Consider the following 14173-nt stretch of genomic DNA (forward strand, 5'->3'; position numbering starts at 1 on the left):
CCTTCGGCTCATCATGGCTCAGGACATGAAAGTCCTCACACTGCCCTGGATCACAGCTCTGCAGATGGGACACAGTCTCAAATTGAGGGCACATTCTTCACAAGCTACCAGGTGGCCACAAGGAACAAACACAACAGACACATTTCTGTCCAGGCACACCTTGCACGTCCTCTCCTCTTGCAGGCGGCGCAGCTGCTCTTCTGTGCTCAGCTGAGACTCATCTTTACCAAAGGAAAAAAAAAAGCCCAAGCTGTTATTATTCTTACAGCTCCAGAGTGCCAGCCCTGACAGTTTAGGAAGTCACACTAACTTACTCATTGTTTTGTTCAGAGACTGACTGTGGAGATGGCAGAAGTGCCTCTCAGACAAGTTTCATTTAAGCTGAAAAACTACAGTTATTATAACCTGGCTTATCTACACAAGATTCAGTTTATCTACACGTGCTGGACTGAGCAGGGACAGAGAACAACATCATTTTACTGTGGAATGTAAATTATCCCAATAAACTGGATTTTTTTATAACAGCCTGCTTCACAGTGGAACTCTAATTCCTGATAAGGGTTTTATGTTCAGGTACCACTCAGGTAAGTGCACACTCTCCTTCAAGATTTAAAAAAAATGAATTAATACAATGATTACTGATGCCATTATTCTAAAACTCATCACAATTATGCCTAAACTCAATTCCACCACCACTATCAGCCCAGAGCACCTGATTCCTTTTGCTGCACAGATTGCATTTCTCTTCTTGATGTTCCAGCCTCCCTCCGAGCAGCATCTGTGTAACCAGGAAAGAAGATGGTATTAAATGCTGTCCCTTTCTCCCTCTCCAGACAGTGTGTGTGAAAAGATGAAATATCCTGGATCTCAGAAGCCTTTGGCTAAACACCTCTTTATTCTGCTGTTTATTTTACACACTCAGGCTGGTGCAGCTGATACGTTCTCTGTGGTGCTTCAGTCACTATGTAGGTTGACCTCCCTACCAAGATATTGTCTCCTGAAAGCTGGTTTATCTGTCAGGCAGCAAGAGCCATCAGCTGCTCATTCCTGCTCCTGTGCTACTATTCAATCACATTTTCCATTCTGTGGACTTCTTTTTCCTGTGTTAGCTACAGAAATGGCAGGCCATGCTATGGAGAGAGGAGCTTTGGAAACTGCACCTCCAGGTAAACTTCACCTGGCAAACAGACTCCACAAAACAGGTAACAGAAGATAGACAAGTTAAGGAAATTATATATTATCCAGACAAGAAGTATGGCTGTTTCTGATCAAGTTATTGATCCAGTTTTAAATAGGCTTGGAGTAATCATCCATCCTAGAGCTTTGCTTCAGACAACCACCTCTGTCTGGATCAGATAAGAATTTGTGCACAAGACTCCACATCATGGAGTTGCCACTGCAGGACTAATGGCAGCAGGAATCATCAAGGACATCTACACCATAGCCAAGTGGGGGCACAGATGGTCTCTGACAGCCCAGTCACCACAGCTCCTCCAGGTTTCTGTAGGATCAGAATCCCATCGTTCAGCCTGCAAGGAAAGGCAGGCTTGGGGAAATTCCAGCCCAGGAGGAGGAAAGGCAGACCCACAGACCCTCTTAACAGTGCTCAAGGTCAAGCAAGAGGTGAGACACCCATGCAGAGCAAGTGTGGGGTCTGGCCTACCTCTGCTTCCCACTGCTCTGCTTCTCCCTCCTGCTCTCTCCTCTGACTGAAGCAGGTCTGAAATCAGTTCAGACTCAGACAAGTAGAAAGCTCCAGCCAGGGTGAATTTTTTCTCTATCAGGTTTGCCACACACAGGGGGTCAAAGCCCATCTGTAGGACATTGTGCACTGTGTTACACTGATCCTGAGAAGGGTGAGCCAGGCATTTCCAAACCCTCAGAGGATCTGTAAAGCAGTGAGCAGATACTTTACCAAAAAGGAAGAACTTTTGCCCCAAATCTGCCACCCCCTGAAGCTATTCTATGTGAATTGGTATCAACATTCTTGAACACTCCAAGTTATCTATATAGCCAGACTAATATCCAGACTCACAGTTTTTACTTCTAAACACAATTCACAAGTATATTAATCAAAAGGAATTTCATAAGAGCCCAGAGACTAATTTTGGATGGTTTATTCTTCTGTATCAGTAAACTAAGTCTCCTTCTTACCAGTGAGCTGAGTTTGGCCTCAGTCCAGAATCTTTATCTCTGTTTTCACATCCCAGAACAGAAGCCTCCAAACTGTTTCCATGAATATCAAGTAGAACATCCTAATTGAAGTGTCTGCTACCTCAGTCTAACTCAGCCATTCATCAGTAGCAACAGAAGCAGAAAATTCAGCTGGCAGCCTGTTCAAAGACTTAAATCTTGCTTAATTAAGCTCATGGGAGCCAAATTTCACCTACTGAAATTTTCCAGGAATGGGAATAATCCCCAGGATCAACACTTTCAGAAACATCTAACTGTTCTCTGGTGTCTTATCAAGCATGTTTAAAATGTTGTAGTGTGAAAGACTCTACAGACAGACAGCAACATCAAGAGCATTCACAACTCCAAGCTCACACAATTATCTAGACTAGCTAAGTGCCTCTGGTCTTAGACTAAAGTCTCACAAGAAGAAGTAATTTTTTCTCTTGAGCTAGAGACTATTTCCTAAAACCAAAGTGAAGCAGCTTCTAGGCTATCAAAACATCTCACAAATACCATGTCTACAGGTTGCACAGTAGCTGGGGTGGGATGGTAGAACTAAGATTTTCAACAGAAAACAAACCACCATGTAATTACAGCACTGACCTTGGGAAGGAGGGGAGTCTTGTTCAGTCCGATCCCAGGAATAACTCTGAAAATTGACAAAGAGAAGCAGGTTCAAAACTCCCCCATCTGCCAAACCTCCATCTACTACACACTAAATATGTAACATGACTCACTGGAGCTAGCAGGGTGGTACTAAAGGTCTCCTGAGCAGTGCTAACAAATTGTCTCCCCTTTGACTGCAATAAAAATTCACACCTAGAAGCAGAAAGGTTTAACATATTAGTACAGGATCTCTCAAGTGCAAGTAGCAGTAGCATGATTTTTTTTTTTAGCAAAGGGTGCTGTGGGTTATGAGCAAACTCCTATATATTCATTACAGATGGAGTGTTGTGGTGTTTCCCACCCTCACTTGCTGCACAAAGGTTGACAGTAAGAGGTTCATGATCCCTCCCCCTTAATTCAATCTTCATGTTTGGCCCAAGATGAACTCAGTTGTAACATGCTTTGGAACTGCTCTCTCATCTCTGTGATGAGAGAGCCGTTCACAGAAATAAAATAAACACAAGAACTGTTATAGAAACCCAAGGTTTACAACACATTTCTTTTTGTACCTCAGAGTAGTAATAAATAAAGCTGTTCTTTGATGTCAAAGAAAGTGATTTTAATTGAACTCTTAGATGATGAGCTCTGGGTCAGTTAGAAAATCTCAGGTCTGAACTGTGCCATTCTACCTGAGCTTGAGCATTTATTTTGCTTTTAAAGTGAGAGGACCTAAATATTTCTATCCTATGAAAGAAAACTATCAGTGTGAAATGTATGACCTATCTTTTGGTCTTGCTGTAAGGGGCATTTGTCAGCCAAGACTGACTTACTCTGGATGCCACTTGGCATGTTCCCTCCAAGGATCATCTCCAAACGACCAGCTGCTCACACCTCCATCGCAGTAAAAGCACCTCACCACATCACCTCGTCCTGAAAGGGATATCAAGAGGTTATTTGATCCCTAAGACACTTCATGCTCTGCTAACCCTGGAGGAGAACCTCGGGAGAGACAAAACACAGGCAACTGACAGAACAGATGAACACATGACCATTTACCAGCACTACAGGGGCAGGAAACCCGTTTGAATTCCCAGAGCTGCAGCTGGTTGGGATGATTCCAGAACTGGGTCACAAGCTACCAGGCAGCATGACACACATACCTGCCCAATCCTCCCTCTACTCTATTTGGAGTAGAACCAAGTGCCAAGCAAACTCAAGGCCTTTTAGAAGTGCAAATAATAAACAGGCTCAATGGATCTTGAATCACACAGTTTTCTGCCAGTAAAGCATCTGTTTAAAACACATCACTTTCTCCACTCCTGCTGGCAAAGGAATTCACTTACTAGTGGCCCCCTCAGTACCCAAACAGGAGTTAATGTTGAAATGAATTCTGCACAAGCAGCAAGTGAAGCAGCACATGCTGAAGGAAGGGTGCAGTTTTTAACTACAACACACATACTTGCAGGCATTTGTAAAAGCAATAAAACATCATGAAACCTTCAAAAGATGACTTGAATAAGAGTTAAGAACATCTCACCAGAGTACCTACCTGTGTAAAAGAACCCTGCTCTGGCCAGTTGCTCTGGAGAAATGTGGGAATTTTGTGGCCAGTTCTGGAATGTAGAGAGTCTCATCTCCTCTGTGACCATCTCTGGGTATTCCGGATCGTTGGGCAGGGCTGTCTCCTGGAAGAGACTGAGGAACTGCCCATCCACAGTGTCAGAGACCTCCTGAAGATGTAGCATCTCTTGGTTCCCAGCATTCTCTCCACAAATGTATTTGCAGGAAGGGAAGAAATTCAGGTGCTCTATTATTGGGCAATCTCCAGGTCTCCAGTCCTTCAGGACTCCACCACAGCAGAAACACTGCACTTCATCTCTGGGACCCACATAGAAAAACCCAGCCTCGACCAGGTCTCGGGCAGACACAGGTGAGCTGCGTGGCCACCGCCGGAACGTCCTCAGCCTCCTCTCCATACTCCTCATGCTGGAATCAAAGAGTTGGAAAGAGGCAGCCCCTTGCTCAGTCCCCTCTGCTGGTGCTGCATCCCCCATGTCCCTGTTCTGAAAGAGAGGAGGAGATATCCCAGAGCAGTCAGCTGGATCCCCAGCATCAGGCAGCACTCGCCCTGTGTTATTTGTTCCCCATCCCCATGAATGTTCCAGAAAGCTCCTGCTCTGGCCAAAGCTGAGCTTGTTTAGGAATTTGAGCCCAAACACAGACCTGGTGCTTCTGTACTTTGCTGTTCAACTTTTGCTGAGCCCTCACTGGTGTCTGATGGGAAGAGACCAGCACTTTCAGAGCTCCTCTGCCAATTTACAGGAGAGATGGAACAGAGAGCAAAGGGGGAGGGCAAAACCTGTGCTGCTCCCAAGCTGAACCAATCCAGCTTTTGGCATTTGATCTGTGAGATAAATCCCCATTTTGCTCAGCATTTAAACTACAACTAAAATTTTTTTATCCCTAAAACCAAATTTCAGCAGGCATGCCAAAACAAAGCAGAGAATGGTCACACCCAAACAAAGTGTCTCATCATCTCCAGTTTACAGCCAAACACTACACAGAACATCAGTACATTTTTCACAACCTTATTGTCCTAATTAAACAATGAATATCTAGAAACATCTCTAGGAAAGAACTTCTCCAGGGGACAGCCTAAAATAATTAGTGCACTTTCTATGAAGCAGTGTTCTTAAATCAACAATTCTCTCTTTTTTTTTTCTGTTTTCTGCCTGTGCAAGAGGAAGAGTGCAATTAAAGAAGTTAATCAGTGCCTGATTATCCAAACCTTCATTCTGCTTAAGGTGACAGCCCTTCCCTGTGTGAGCTGCAATTCAGCTACTGCTTCCAATACTTTCCCCATGGCTGGCAAAGACACTTCCAAAATGCCATAGAATGACAACTGAGAATAAGGAACAACTTAACTAGTTATGTCAGAGGAATTCCTTGGGAGTGAAGTCACCACTTCATCACACGTAGTAGGTGCAATCAGCTCCTTTTTTTTTTTTTTTGTAATTAAGGGGCCTGGAGATCCTTTCTCCACTTAACACAACAGGTAAGCTCATGCCAAAGAAGTAATAACAATCTACTGGTTATCAGGGCCAAGCATTGTAGGCACACAGACCCCCAAATATCACACAGGCAAATACTGAATGAAAGAAAAAAATATAAATACACATACAAAAAGTTAAAGGTTTTCAAAGCTGGTACATCACATTAAGGTAACAGATAATTACAGCAGTGCACTCTTTTGAACAGGCACAGAGTGAAATACAAACAAGTGGAGAGCACCTGTGTAGTAGTTACAAGAGCAAAATCAAGCTTGGTCAACCACATGCATCTCACAGGGAAAGGCAGCAGGGAAGAGAAAGTTCACCAGCAACTAGAATTTTCTTCTGTAATGACAGAAAGCAGAGTTGTAGAAAGTGGCTCTAAAGTTTTAGAAATTGTGCTTTATTTAATACATTAAAGTAGTTACTCAAGATCTATGTCACTGGTGTAAAGAAAAATCCATACAGAAAGAAGAAAACCAAAGCCATTAGTCCCTGATACCCAGCAGAATTTGCAAGCTAAGCAAACTGAGGAGCACACAGTTTTTTTCAGCCTGCACAGCAGATTTTGCTCTCAGAACACAGAGAAACAAGCGAGGCTTGTTCATCAGGCACAGCTACAGCCAGTGCTGCTCCCATATTGAGCCCTAACAAAACAAAAGCTATAACTCTTAAGCTACAGCAAATGCTGAGTTGCACCAAGATGATGAACAAGTTCTCAGCCTAGTTCCACTTAAGAAAAATATATCAGAGCAAGTTTTGCAAGAAAACAAATCCAAAATTATTACATCCATCCAAAACCTTTTTTTAAAAAAGAAATGCAATGTAAGAGAACAAATATATTTCTCTTTTGCTTATGAAGAGCCCTAATATGTTTAACCTGCACTGAAAACATTTACATGCTCTGCAGAAGATTCATTCTTGGCTACCAAGGCTTTAAAATAGCTACAGCAATGCTAAAAGACAATGTTCTCACACAACCTCCTACTTACACTGTAGTATAAAGCCAAAGCAACACAACAGCTCATACCAACAGTTCCTTAAAATTAGCACAATAAAAATACAAGTATTTAAAAAACCCCAAAACAAAACACAAACTCCAACTTTACCTGAAATATATGAACTAAAATCCAGAATGCTTCCATGAACTAAAACTCTCACAAGCACCACACAAATCTCTTCTCAGCTACATAAAAACCTCTCCCAAAAGGGCAGAAACTCTCCTTGGTATAAGTGACCCCACCTGCCTCAGAGGCAATTTCTAATGCTTTGTTCCCTCCAATTGGCTGGGTTTGGGCTGAAATTCCCTATTGGCTAACAAGCCCACATTTGATCTTATAAATGGGAGGGCACCATGGAAAGGTACAAAGAGAAGCTCAAACTTTGTCAAAAAAAAATATTTTGACTCCTGATGAAAACAATATTAGCAACTAAGACTTGTGCTCCTGTTAAAACCTAATGGAGTACCAGGTACAGTGTTCTGATTCCATGATATAATGACTCCCATCCTACTACTTTGCTGTGACTCTAATAACAATATTTCTGCAACTTTTCCAACTTGCTCTCACACATGCATTTTGCACCTTACATTTCTTAAGAAAATGTACTGTAAAATTAACAGATCAATAGGAAGAAGAATTTTCTCAAGACAGCTTGAATTGATTGTCTTGCCTTGACTTTGGGAATCAACACTCTTTTGCTATGATTATATCTTCACATTTTGAAATCTTCCTATTCCTTTGCCTTCCTGAGGTCACAATTCAAAAAATAAGACTTTAAGGGTAGTTTTGAAAGGTGCAATTACTTGAAAATATGTTCTCTTTTACCATATTTCTGCCTGAGAGATGAAGTTTATTCTAAACTGTATAAACATAAGAACACAGATGGTTTATGTTCCTAAAAAATTATAAACTAGGATTTTTCTTTTAATAAAAAGATTCAGAGTCCTTTTATTTTACACCAAGTCTGTAGAAACATTTTCATTATAAAGAACAGTGTTCAGGTTTTTTAATTAAATACTCGTTAATGAAAGCCCCTGAGCAGTAGAGGGCAGTGCTTATATAGGCCACTTGCAGGATCTTGAAACAAGCAAATGTGTTCGGTTTGGGGCTTTTTTTGTCCCTAATGAGTTTATATATAATAAAATACATATAAAAATAATTTCACATTGTCTTCTGCTCCATGGATCCTGTTCTTTCTAAGCCTAGGTTGATTTTTGAAGAATGTGTCCTAACACCCTAAATACAGAGTTAGCAAAGTCCCTTCTACAGAGGCTGTTTGAGGACTGAGTTGTAGCCAATCACTTGTTAATCAATAAGAATGATGGATAATTCTTATTTTATGAGGCATTTTACAAGCAATGACTACACCTTGTACTACCTATAACCACGGGCTTCCCACAGGTGATCTTGGGAGGTGTAAAATTCCACTTGTTCTAGAGCAGCCACCAGTGTGACTGTTACAGAGGGAAGAGCTGTATAAATCTCAGAGGAGCTCTAAAGCAGCTTTTAAGTTAATTGACAACATTTGACTGATTCTGGCAGGGATTATTGGGGTTTTCTCCTTGCACACACAAAATTCTGCCATCATGCAAATTTCAGGACAGGTTTAAGATTGGTTTTATGTGGGTTTGGGGAGAACATTTCAGGAGAACTGGTGAGATGAGCACAGCAGAAAATGATGAAGTGAAATCAAGTCTGGTGCTGAGAGCAAGTAAATAGAAGTCACCATGTATAAATCATGGGGAGAGGGGGGTGGTATTTTAGCACACCAAAATTTGGAAAGCAAACAGTAACATGTTGTTTCAACTAATTCTGATCTTTTTTTAGCAAGTCATACACATTTTTAGTTCTTTTTCAGAGAATGAAGTTGTTCTACTGAACTTCTGAATATTTCTTAAAATGAAGAGTGTCATGAGCTAATGACAAACAAATGTGGGAATCAGTAAACATCAATCAGGAGTCCAGGAGAGCTCAGTGATAATGATCAGCAGTGCTATCACTAGACAGTGATTTGAAACACTCGATGAAGAAAGGAATATAAACATAATTAATCAAAAATATGTTCACTAATGTCAGCCTGATTTGGATGGAAAGCAATCAATAAACACAAGGGCCAAATTATAGCTGGTGACAGCATGATGAAGAGCTTGAAAGGGCTAAAGTGACTGGATCCCCTGGAAAAACTCCAGCAGAATTCAGCATCTCTAACCTCGAGGTGCTACACAGCTGTAAGGGGACAAAGCTGTTCTGGGTGGTTTAGCTTGAGGATGATTATTTTTCTTTCTCCAATAAATTAAGAGTTTACTGAGGAAAGAGGCTTTTATAGCAGGGGTAAAAGAGGTATCAGTGGGCATAAGTGAAGAAACAAATAGGCTGGAACACAAATATAGATGCCACAGCTTGCCACTGCAACTGGTGTGTAAAGGAGATGGATATCAAGGAAATTTATGACATAATTGCTATTCTCACTTGCTCAAACCCACTGTTAACCACTATGAAGACAAGAATCCATTTTTAAGACTAAAACATTCAGACTTTGTGATATAACTGCTTTCCAGCCTGAAGCAGAGTAGACAAAATCATTAAATTAGTAGCCCTAGAAGTAGATGATTGCTGTTGTTTCTCCATTTAGGGCCTTGCTTTTCCTCTTCCACCTGCTGTTCCTGGTCTGTTGTCCTTCAGCTTTGTTCTCACTGAAAAGTCAGCTGGTCTCCTGCAGCAAAACACCTTCACTCTGCTGCTCTGCAGGGAGTTGCAGCCACTGCTCTGCCCCAGTGAAACCCATGAGGGTGCCTGTCTGCTCAGCTGCCTCTCAGGGCACATTGCTGGCTCCTGACACAGCTCCACAGCATCCATAAAACAAACCCACTGGGGACAGGATCCAACCCAGTGAATAATGACAAGGCACACTGAAAACTGACTGGTCACCCCTGGGACAGGCGCAAAGTCATTCCCTCAGGGCAAAGCTCAGAAGTCTCACTTTCCTGTTTTATCCAGCTCAAGGTTTTTCTTTTCCCATAGCAGTACATCTAAATGGATCTTCTCTGCCTATCAATGTCTTCCTTGCTGCACTTCTCTCAGTGGACTTTTCAATAATAATGGAAAACAAATTTAACACATTAATAATAATAAATTATTTATTGCTCCAAATATTAACAATCATTAATTCAGGAAACCTGTAAAATGTTGCTGTGGAGTAAATCACAGAATCACAGGATGGTTTGGGTTGGAAGGGATCTCAAAGCTGATCTTGTTCCCAGCCCCTGCCATGGGCAGGGACACCTTCCACTATCCCAGGTTGCTCCAAGCCCTGTCCAGCCTGGCCTTGAACACTTCCAGGGATGGGGCAGCCACAGCTTCCCTGGGCAACCTGTGCCAGGGCCTGCCCACCCTCTGAGTAAAGAACTTCTTCCTAACATTGAATGTAAATCTCTCTTCTTTTGCTTTAAAACCTTCCCCCTTGTCCTATCACTTCATGCTCTTGTAAAAAGTTCACATACTATAAATACAGACTGCCAGAACTAATGCACAGGTGAGTAACAGATACCTGTTTTGTGATTTCCTGAGGATTCAAGTCTTTCAATCTCCTGCCCTAATTCTTTTTCCTGGTCTCCCCTACCATGGCATTTGATTGCCTCAAAACTTTATGTATTGTAATAGGAATAGCTAAATGTAGCTTGCAACATGATTCATGAAAGTGCTTCAAACCCAATCCTATTAATACACCAGCCCACAGAACAGAACACAGCATATATCAAAAGGAAAACCTGCAAAGCACAGCAGATACTCAAAAAATCACTAGAGGAACTGGCCTTAAAATCCTACTGTGATTTGAAAAAGAAGCAAACATGCTCCTTCCTTGGAATGAGGAAAATTGTTTCATAACTTCATTATTTCAATGTCCAGCCTATTATAAAAGCTATTTTTGCTATTGAAGAGTGGGTTGAAAACTGCTCAATACTTTTTCAAAAGGTAAGTGTTTGTAGCAAATACTCACTTTTTTATTTCACTAAATGAAAAACGTGAGTTCCTTTTTCAAAGGTCTTTTTTTTGACTATTTACTTGGCTTTCTGTCCCTTCTTGTCTTTGCCAGTGAACACAAACTTCATAAGGGGAAAAAAAGGAAAAAGAACAAATCCAAACCCCACCCATTATTTGTTGCTCTTTTGTTTGTTTCCCACAACAGTCTGAATACTTAAAAAAAATCTGCAAAAATTCAATGCTGCCCCAAATTGAATGAACTATTTTCAGTTTTCAGCAGATCAGTGATGTAAAGATCCAAATAGCAAGTGGATTGCTTAGAGGCCTGAGCAGCAGCACAAGCATTAAGAATATGAATTACAGTTTTGGGAGAGGACTGTAGGGCTAAGTACAGTTCCCACAGTGAGCATGGAAAACAGGAATGATATTCCCTTTCTTCCTTCCTTTCTTCCTCCCTTTCTTCCTCCCTTTCTTCCTCCCTTTCTTCCTCCCTTTCTTCCTCCCTTTCTTCCTCTCTTTCTTCCTCCCTTGCTAAGCAGCATTTGGCAGTTTTCCCCAAAGATCACTTGTGCTTCTCCTTCCTCTCTGCTCCTGCCTCTTCCTCTCACTGACTGATCATTTCCCAATTCCTTCTGATTTTGCCATAGAGGATTCTATTCCCTCTATCTACTCAAAGCCAAGTGGAACAACAACAGCAGACATGAAGCCTCAGGTAAACTGAGTGGCATTGCTACTCCAAACTGTTCACAAATCAAAGTAACAAATCCTCAGAGGAGATTGCTATCCACTTGTGCCCAATGTACCTTCCACCATTCAGCCATTAAATTACCTTTAAAGAAGGATTGATCAGGCATTGTTAGGACTCTAGTGGAGCTCATCCTACTATTTAAAGAGTGTAAAATCAACCATTAAGAATCACAGAACAGCTGATTTTCCAATAAAATTCTGCTATAGTTTGGACTGGTTTTATTGCAGAGAATGTGCCTACCTGCCTGAATATTGCTTGGGCTACAGGGAGAAGGATCTGTTATTGAACTACTGGCACTCCAGTCATCTGCTTTTCTCCATGTAAATCGAGTCTGAGTAGGTTTATTTTGTCCCTGTACCAATAATCAATAGCAAGATTGGAAGACAAGGAAGAAAGACAACAGAAGGGCACTGTTAAGAGCTGAAGGGGAAAATGCATGAGGATAACCTACAAGGTAAGCAGAGAGACTGACCTTACAATTTAATGGAAACTACATGATCTCAGCAGGAGTGAGTTGCCAGCAATGGGGATCAGGGGGAGACAAGGGAGAGTCCTCCTGCTCAGTTGTTGCTCTGTTGAGCTCCTTGTCTTGCAGAGAACAGCCTGTGTGATGCTGATGTCAGATGGGATCTGTTCGCAGGCCACACTCTTTGCATATGATTTCCCTCCTCATGTTTTCACAAACAATGTGTCAGTGACACAAGAAACAGGAGACAAGAACCGATACAGTTTCTCTGTATGTCTGCTTTTATTTTGCACCCTAAAATGATGAAAATGATCCTTGCTTTGGTAACATTCCATGGGGGTGTAGAGTGCAGGAGGGAGATGATTCCAACACAGCAATCTTCTATTTCTCTCCCTACTTATAGCGGAGAAGGCTGCACAAAATCCCTGTAAATTCTAAATTAAAAAAAAAATCCCAAACACTAGCAAAAGTATTCCCTAACTTACACATGAACTCTTGTGAGATTTCAGAGAGTTTTGACACAAGAAGAAAGAGGTTTGTGTAACTTCTTCTTGCACTAGAAGAGCATACCACCATATTTCTCTCAACTAAGCCAAAATCAAACAAACCTGCTGTTACCTTCTGGTGTACAATGTTACACTCCAATAATATTCTAAAGTTTATAATGTATATATAAATACTTGCCTTGTCTATATCCTTCATCTGAGACTTTCTGTCCTACTAGTTTTATTCCTAGAAGATCATGTACTTGTCAACGGATAGACATTCTTAACATTACCAGGAAGAAAAAACAATTCACATTTTCCTAATGCAAGAGAAAAAAAATATTCCCACAAAGACTCAGGAGTGTACAGATATGTGTATGCCTGACATGCTGTCTTTCAGCTTAAACTAACAGGTATAGACTAACAGCAGAGCCCCCTGTACCTTGGGATTCTGGAGCAAACACAGCTCTAACATTCTGCCCACAAGCACTCATGGTGAGGATGATTCATAGTCACAGTGTTTCTATATCGAGACTGGTGAACATGCAGAATCACACGGACTTCAGAGCAGTGCCCATCACCCAAACACCCAGCCAGCCTTTCCCTTTTCCTTCCAGGCAGGTGTTCCCCTCTCCATGCTGCTCACTGTGCTGTCCTCATGTTTGTTTGGGAAGCTCTGCTCTCTGGAAAGCCTTTGCAGCTCAGTCAGGGTCTCTCCAGAGCACAGACTTACTGACTTGGTCCAGAACTACATGGCAGCAAATGGAATTGGAACAGTCCAGGTTGGACAGGGCTTGGAGCAACCTGGTCTGGTGGAAGGTGTCCCTGCCCATGGCAGGGATTGGAGTGAGATGATCCAAACCAAACTATTCTGGTATTCTAGGGACACATCAATCATTACTTACAACCTAAGGCAGAGAACCCAAAGCATCTTCAGGCACTGAGGATGAAAGCACATCTCTTTCTGCCTTATGTCTGGATGTCTGATCAGAAAAAGGACAAAAGTGGACTGTTCATTTCAGATATTTTATTGTGATAATAAGTACAAACTCAAACTAACAATCTCCAAAGGTGAACACAGAGAAGACCCTGGTTTTAACTGCGTCTAAAGGAAAGGATGATTGTGAGGACTAGAATTTTCCACTTTGACCTCAAAACTAAGCATGAAGATGCTACAAGACTTTATAATTTCTAAAAGTTGCCCTGCTGAAATCAACATAAGCTGGGATATGGGAGTGATGACTCCACACAGGTTCTCCAAAACAGGTGGAAGGAAAAAAAATCTCAATTAATCTGATTAAAAACCCAGGTGCTCCAGAGGTCAGGCTGGCTGTGCCCCTCTGCCAGGGCATTCTGGTTACAGCGGGCTGGGGTGAGGGGAGATGGGGATCCCTCAGTGCCCGGGGCAATGGGCAAACCAGGACAGGCTCCCCAGGAAAGTGATCACAGCCCCGAGTTTGAGAGAGCCCCAGGAGTGTTTGGACAACACCCTCAGGCACATGGAGGGATTCTTGGGGGTGTTCCATGCAGGGCCAGGAGCTGGACTTTCATGATCCTTGTGGTTGACAGGATTAGAGCATACAAGCTGCACCAGGAGAGGTTTGGACTGAACCTTACAAAGAATTTCTTCACAGAAAGAGTAGTTAGACACTGGAATGGAC

General features: G+C 42.0%; 1 protein-coding gene across 1 annotated transcript; it reads right to left on the bottom strand.

Moving 5' to 3' along the window:
- Positions 1-18: 18 nt before the first annotated feature.
- BIRC7 (baculoviral IAP repeat containing 7) lies at positions 19-6976 on the bottom strand. The gene is made up of 8 exons (XM_071573001.1): positions 6941-6976; positions 4331-4844; positions 3612-3711; positions 2913-2994; positions 2779-2824; positions 1664-1888; positions 713-778; positions 19-221 (listed from the first exon to the last, which is right to left on the bottom strand). The coding sequence occupies exons 1-8, from the start codon at positions 6974-6976 to the stop codon at positions 19-21; spliced, it is 1272 nt and encodes a 423-aa protein (XP_071429102.1).
- Positions 6977-14173: the final 7197 nt, after the last annotated feature.

This window comes from Pithys albifrons, chromosome 18, assembly GCF_047495875.1.
Source record: "Pithys albifrons albifrons isolate INPA30051 chromosome 18, PitAlb_v1, whole genome shotgun sequence".
Classification (NCBI taxonomy): domain Eukaryota; kingdom Metazoa; phylum Chordata; class Aves; order Passeriformes; family Thamnophilidae; genus Pithys; species Pithys albifrons.

Bases quoted from the DNA above. Each gene is read 5' to 3' on its own strand.
- BIRC7 (XM_071573001.1), bottom strand. From the start codon at position 6,976: ATGGAAGCATTCTGGATTTTAGTTCATATATTTCAG. The intron at 4,845-6,940 runs GTAAAGTTGGAG...CCTCTCTTTCAG, and splicing joins TTTTAGTTCATATATTTCAG to AACAGGGACATGGGGGATGC. The intron at 2,825-2,912 runs GTGAGTCATGTT...GTCAATTTTCAG, and splicing joins GTACCACCCTGCTAGCTCCA to AGTTATTCCTGGGATCGGAC.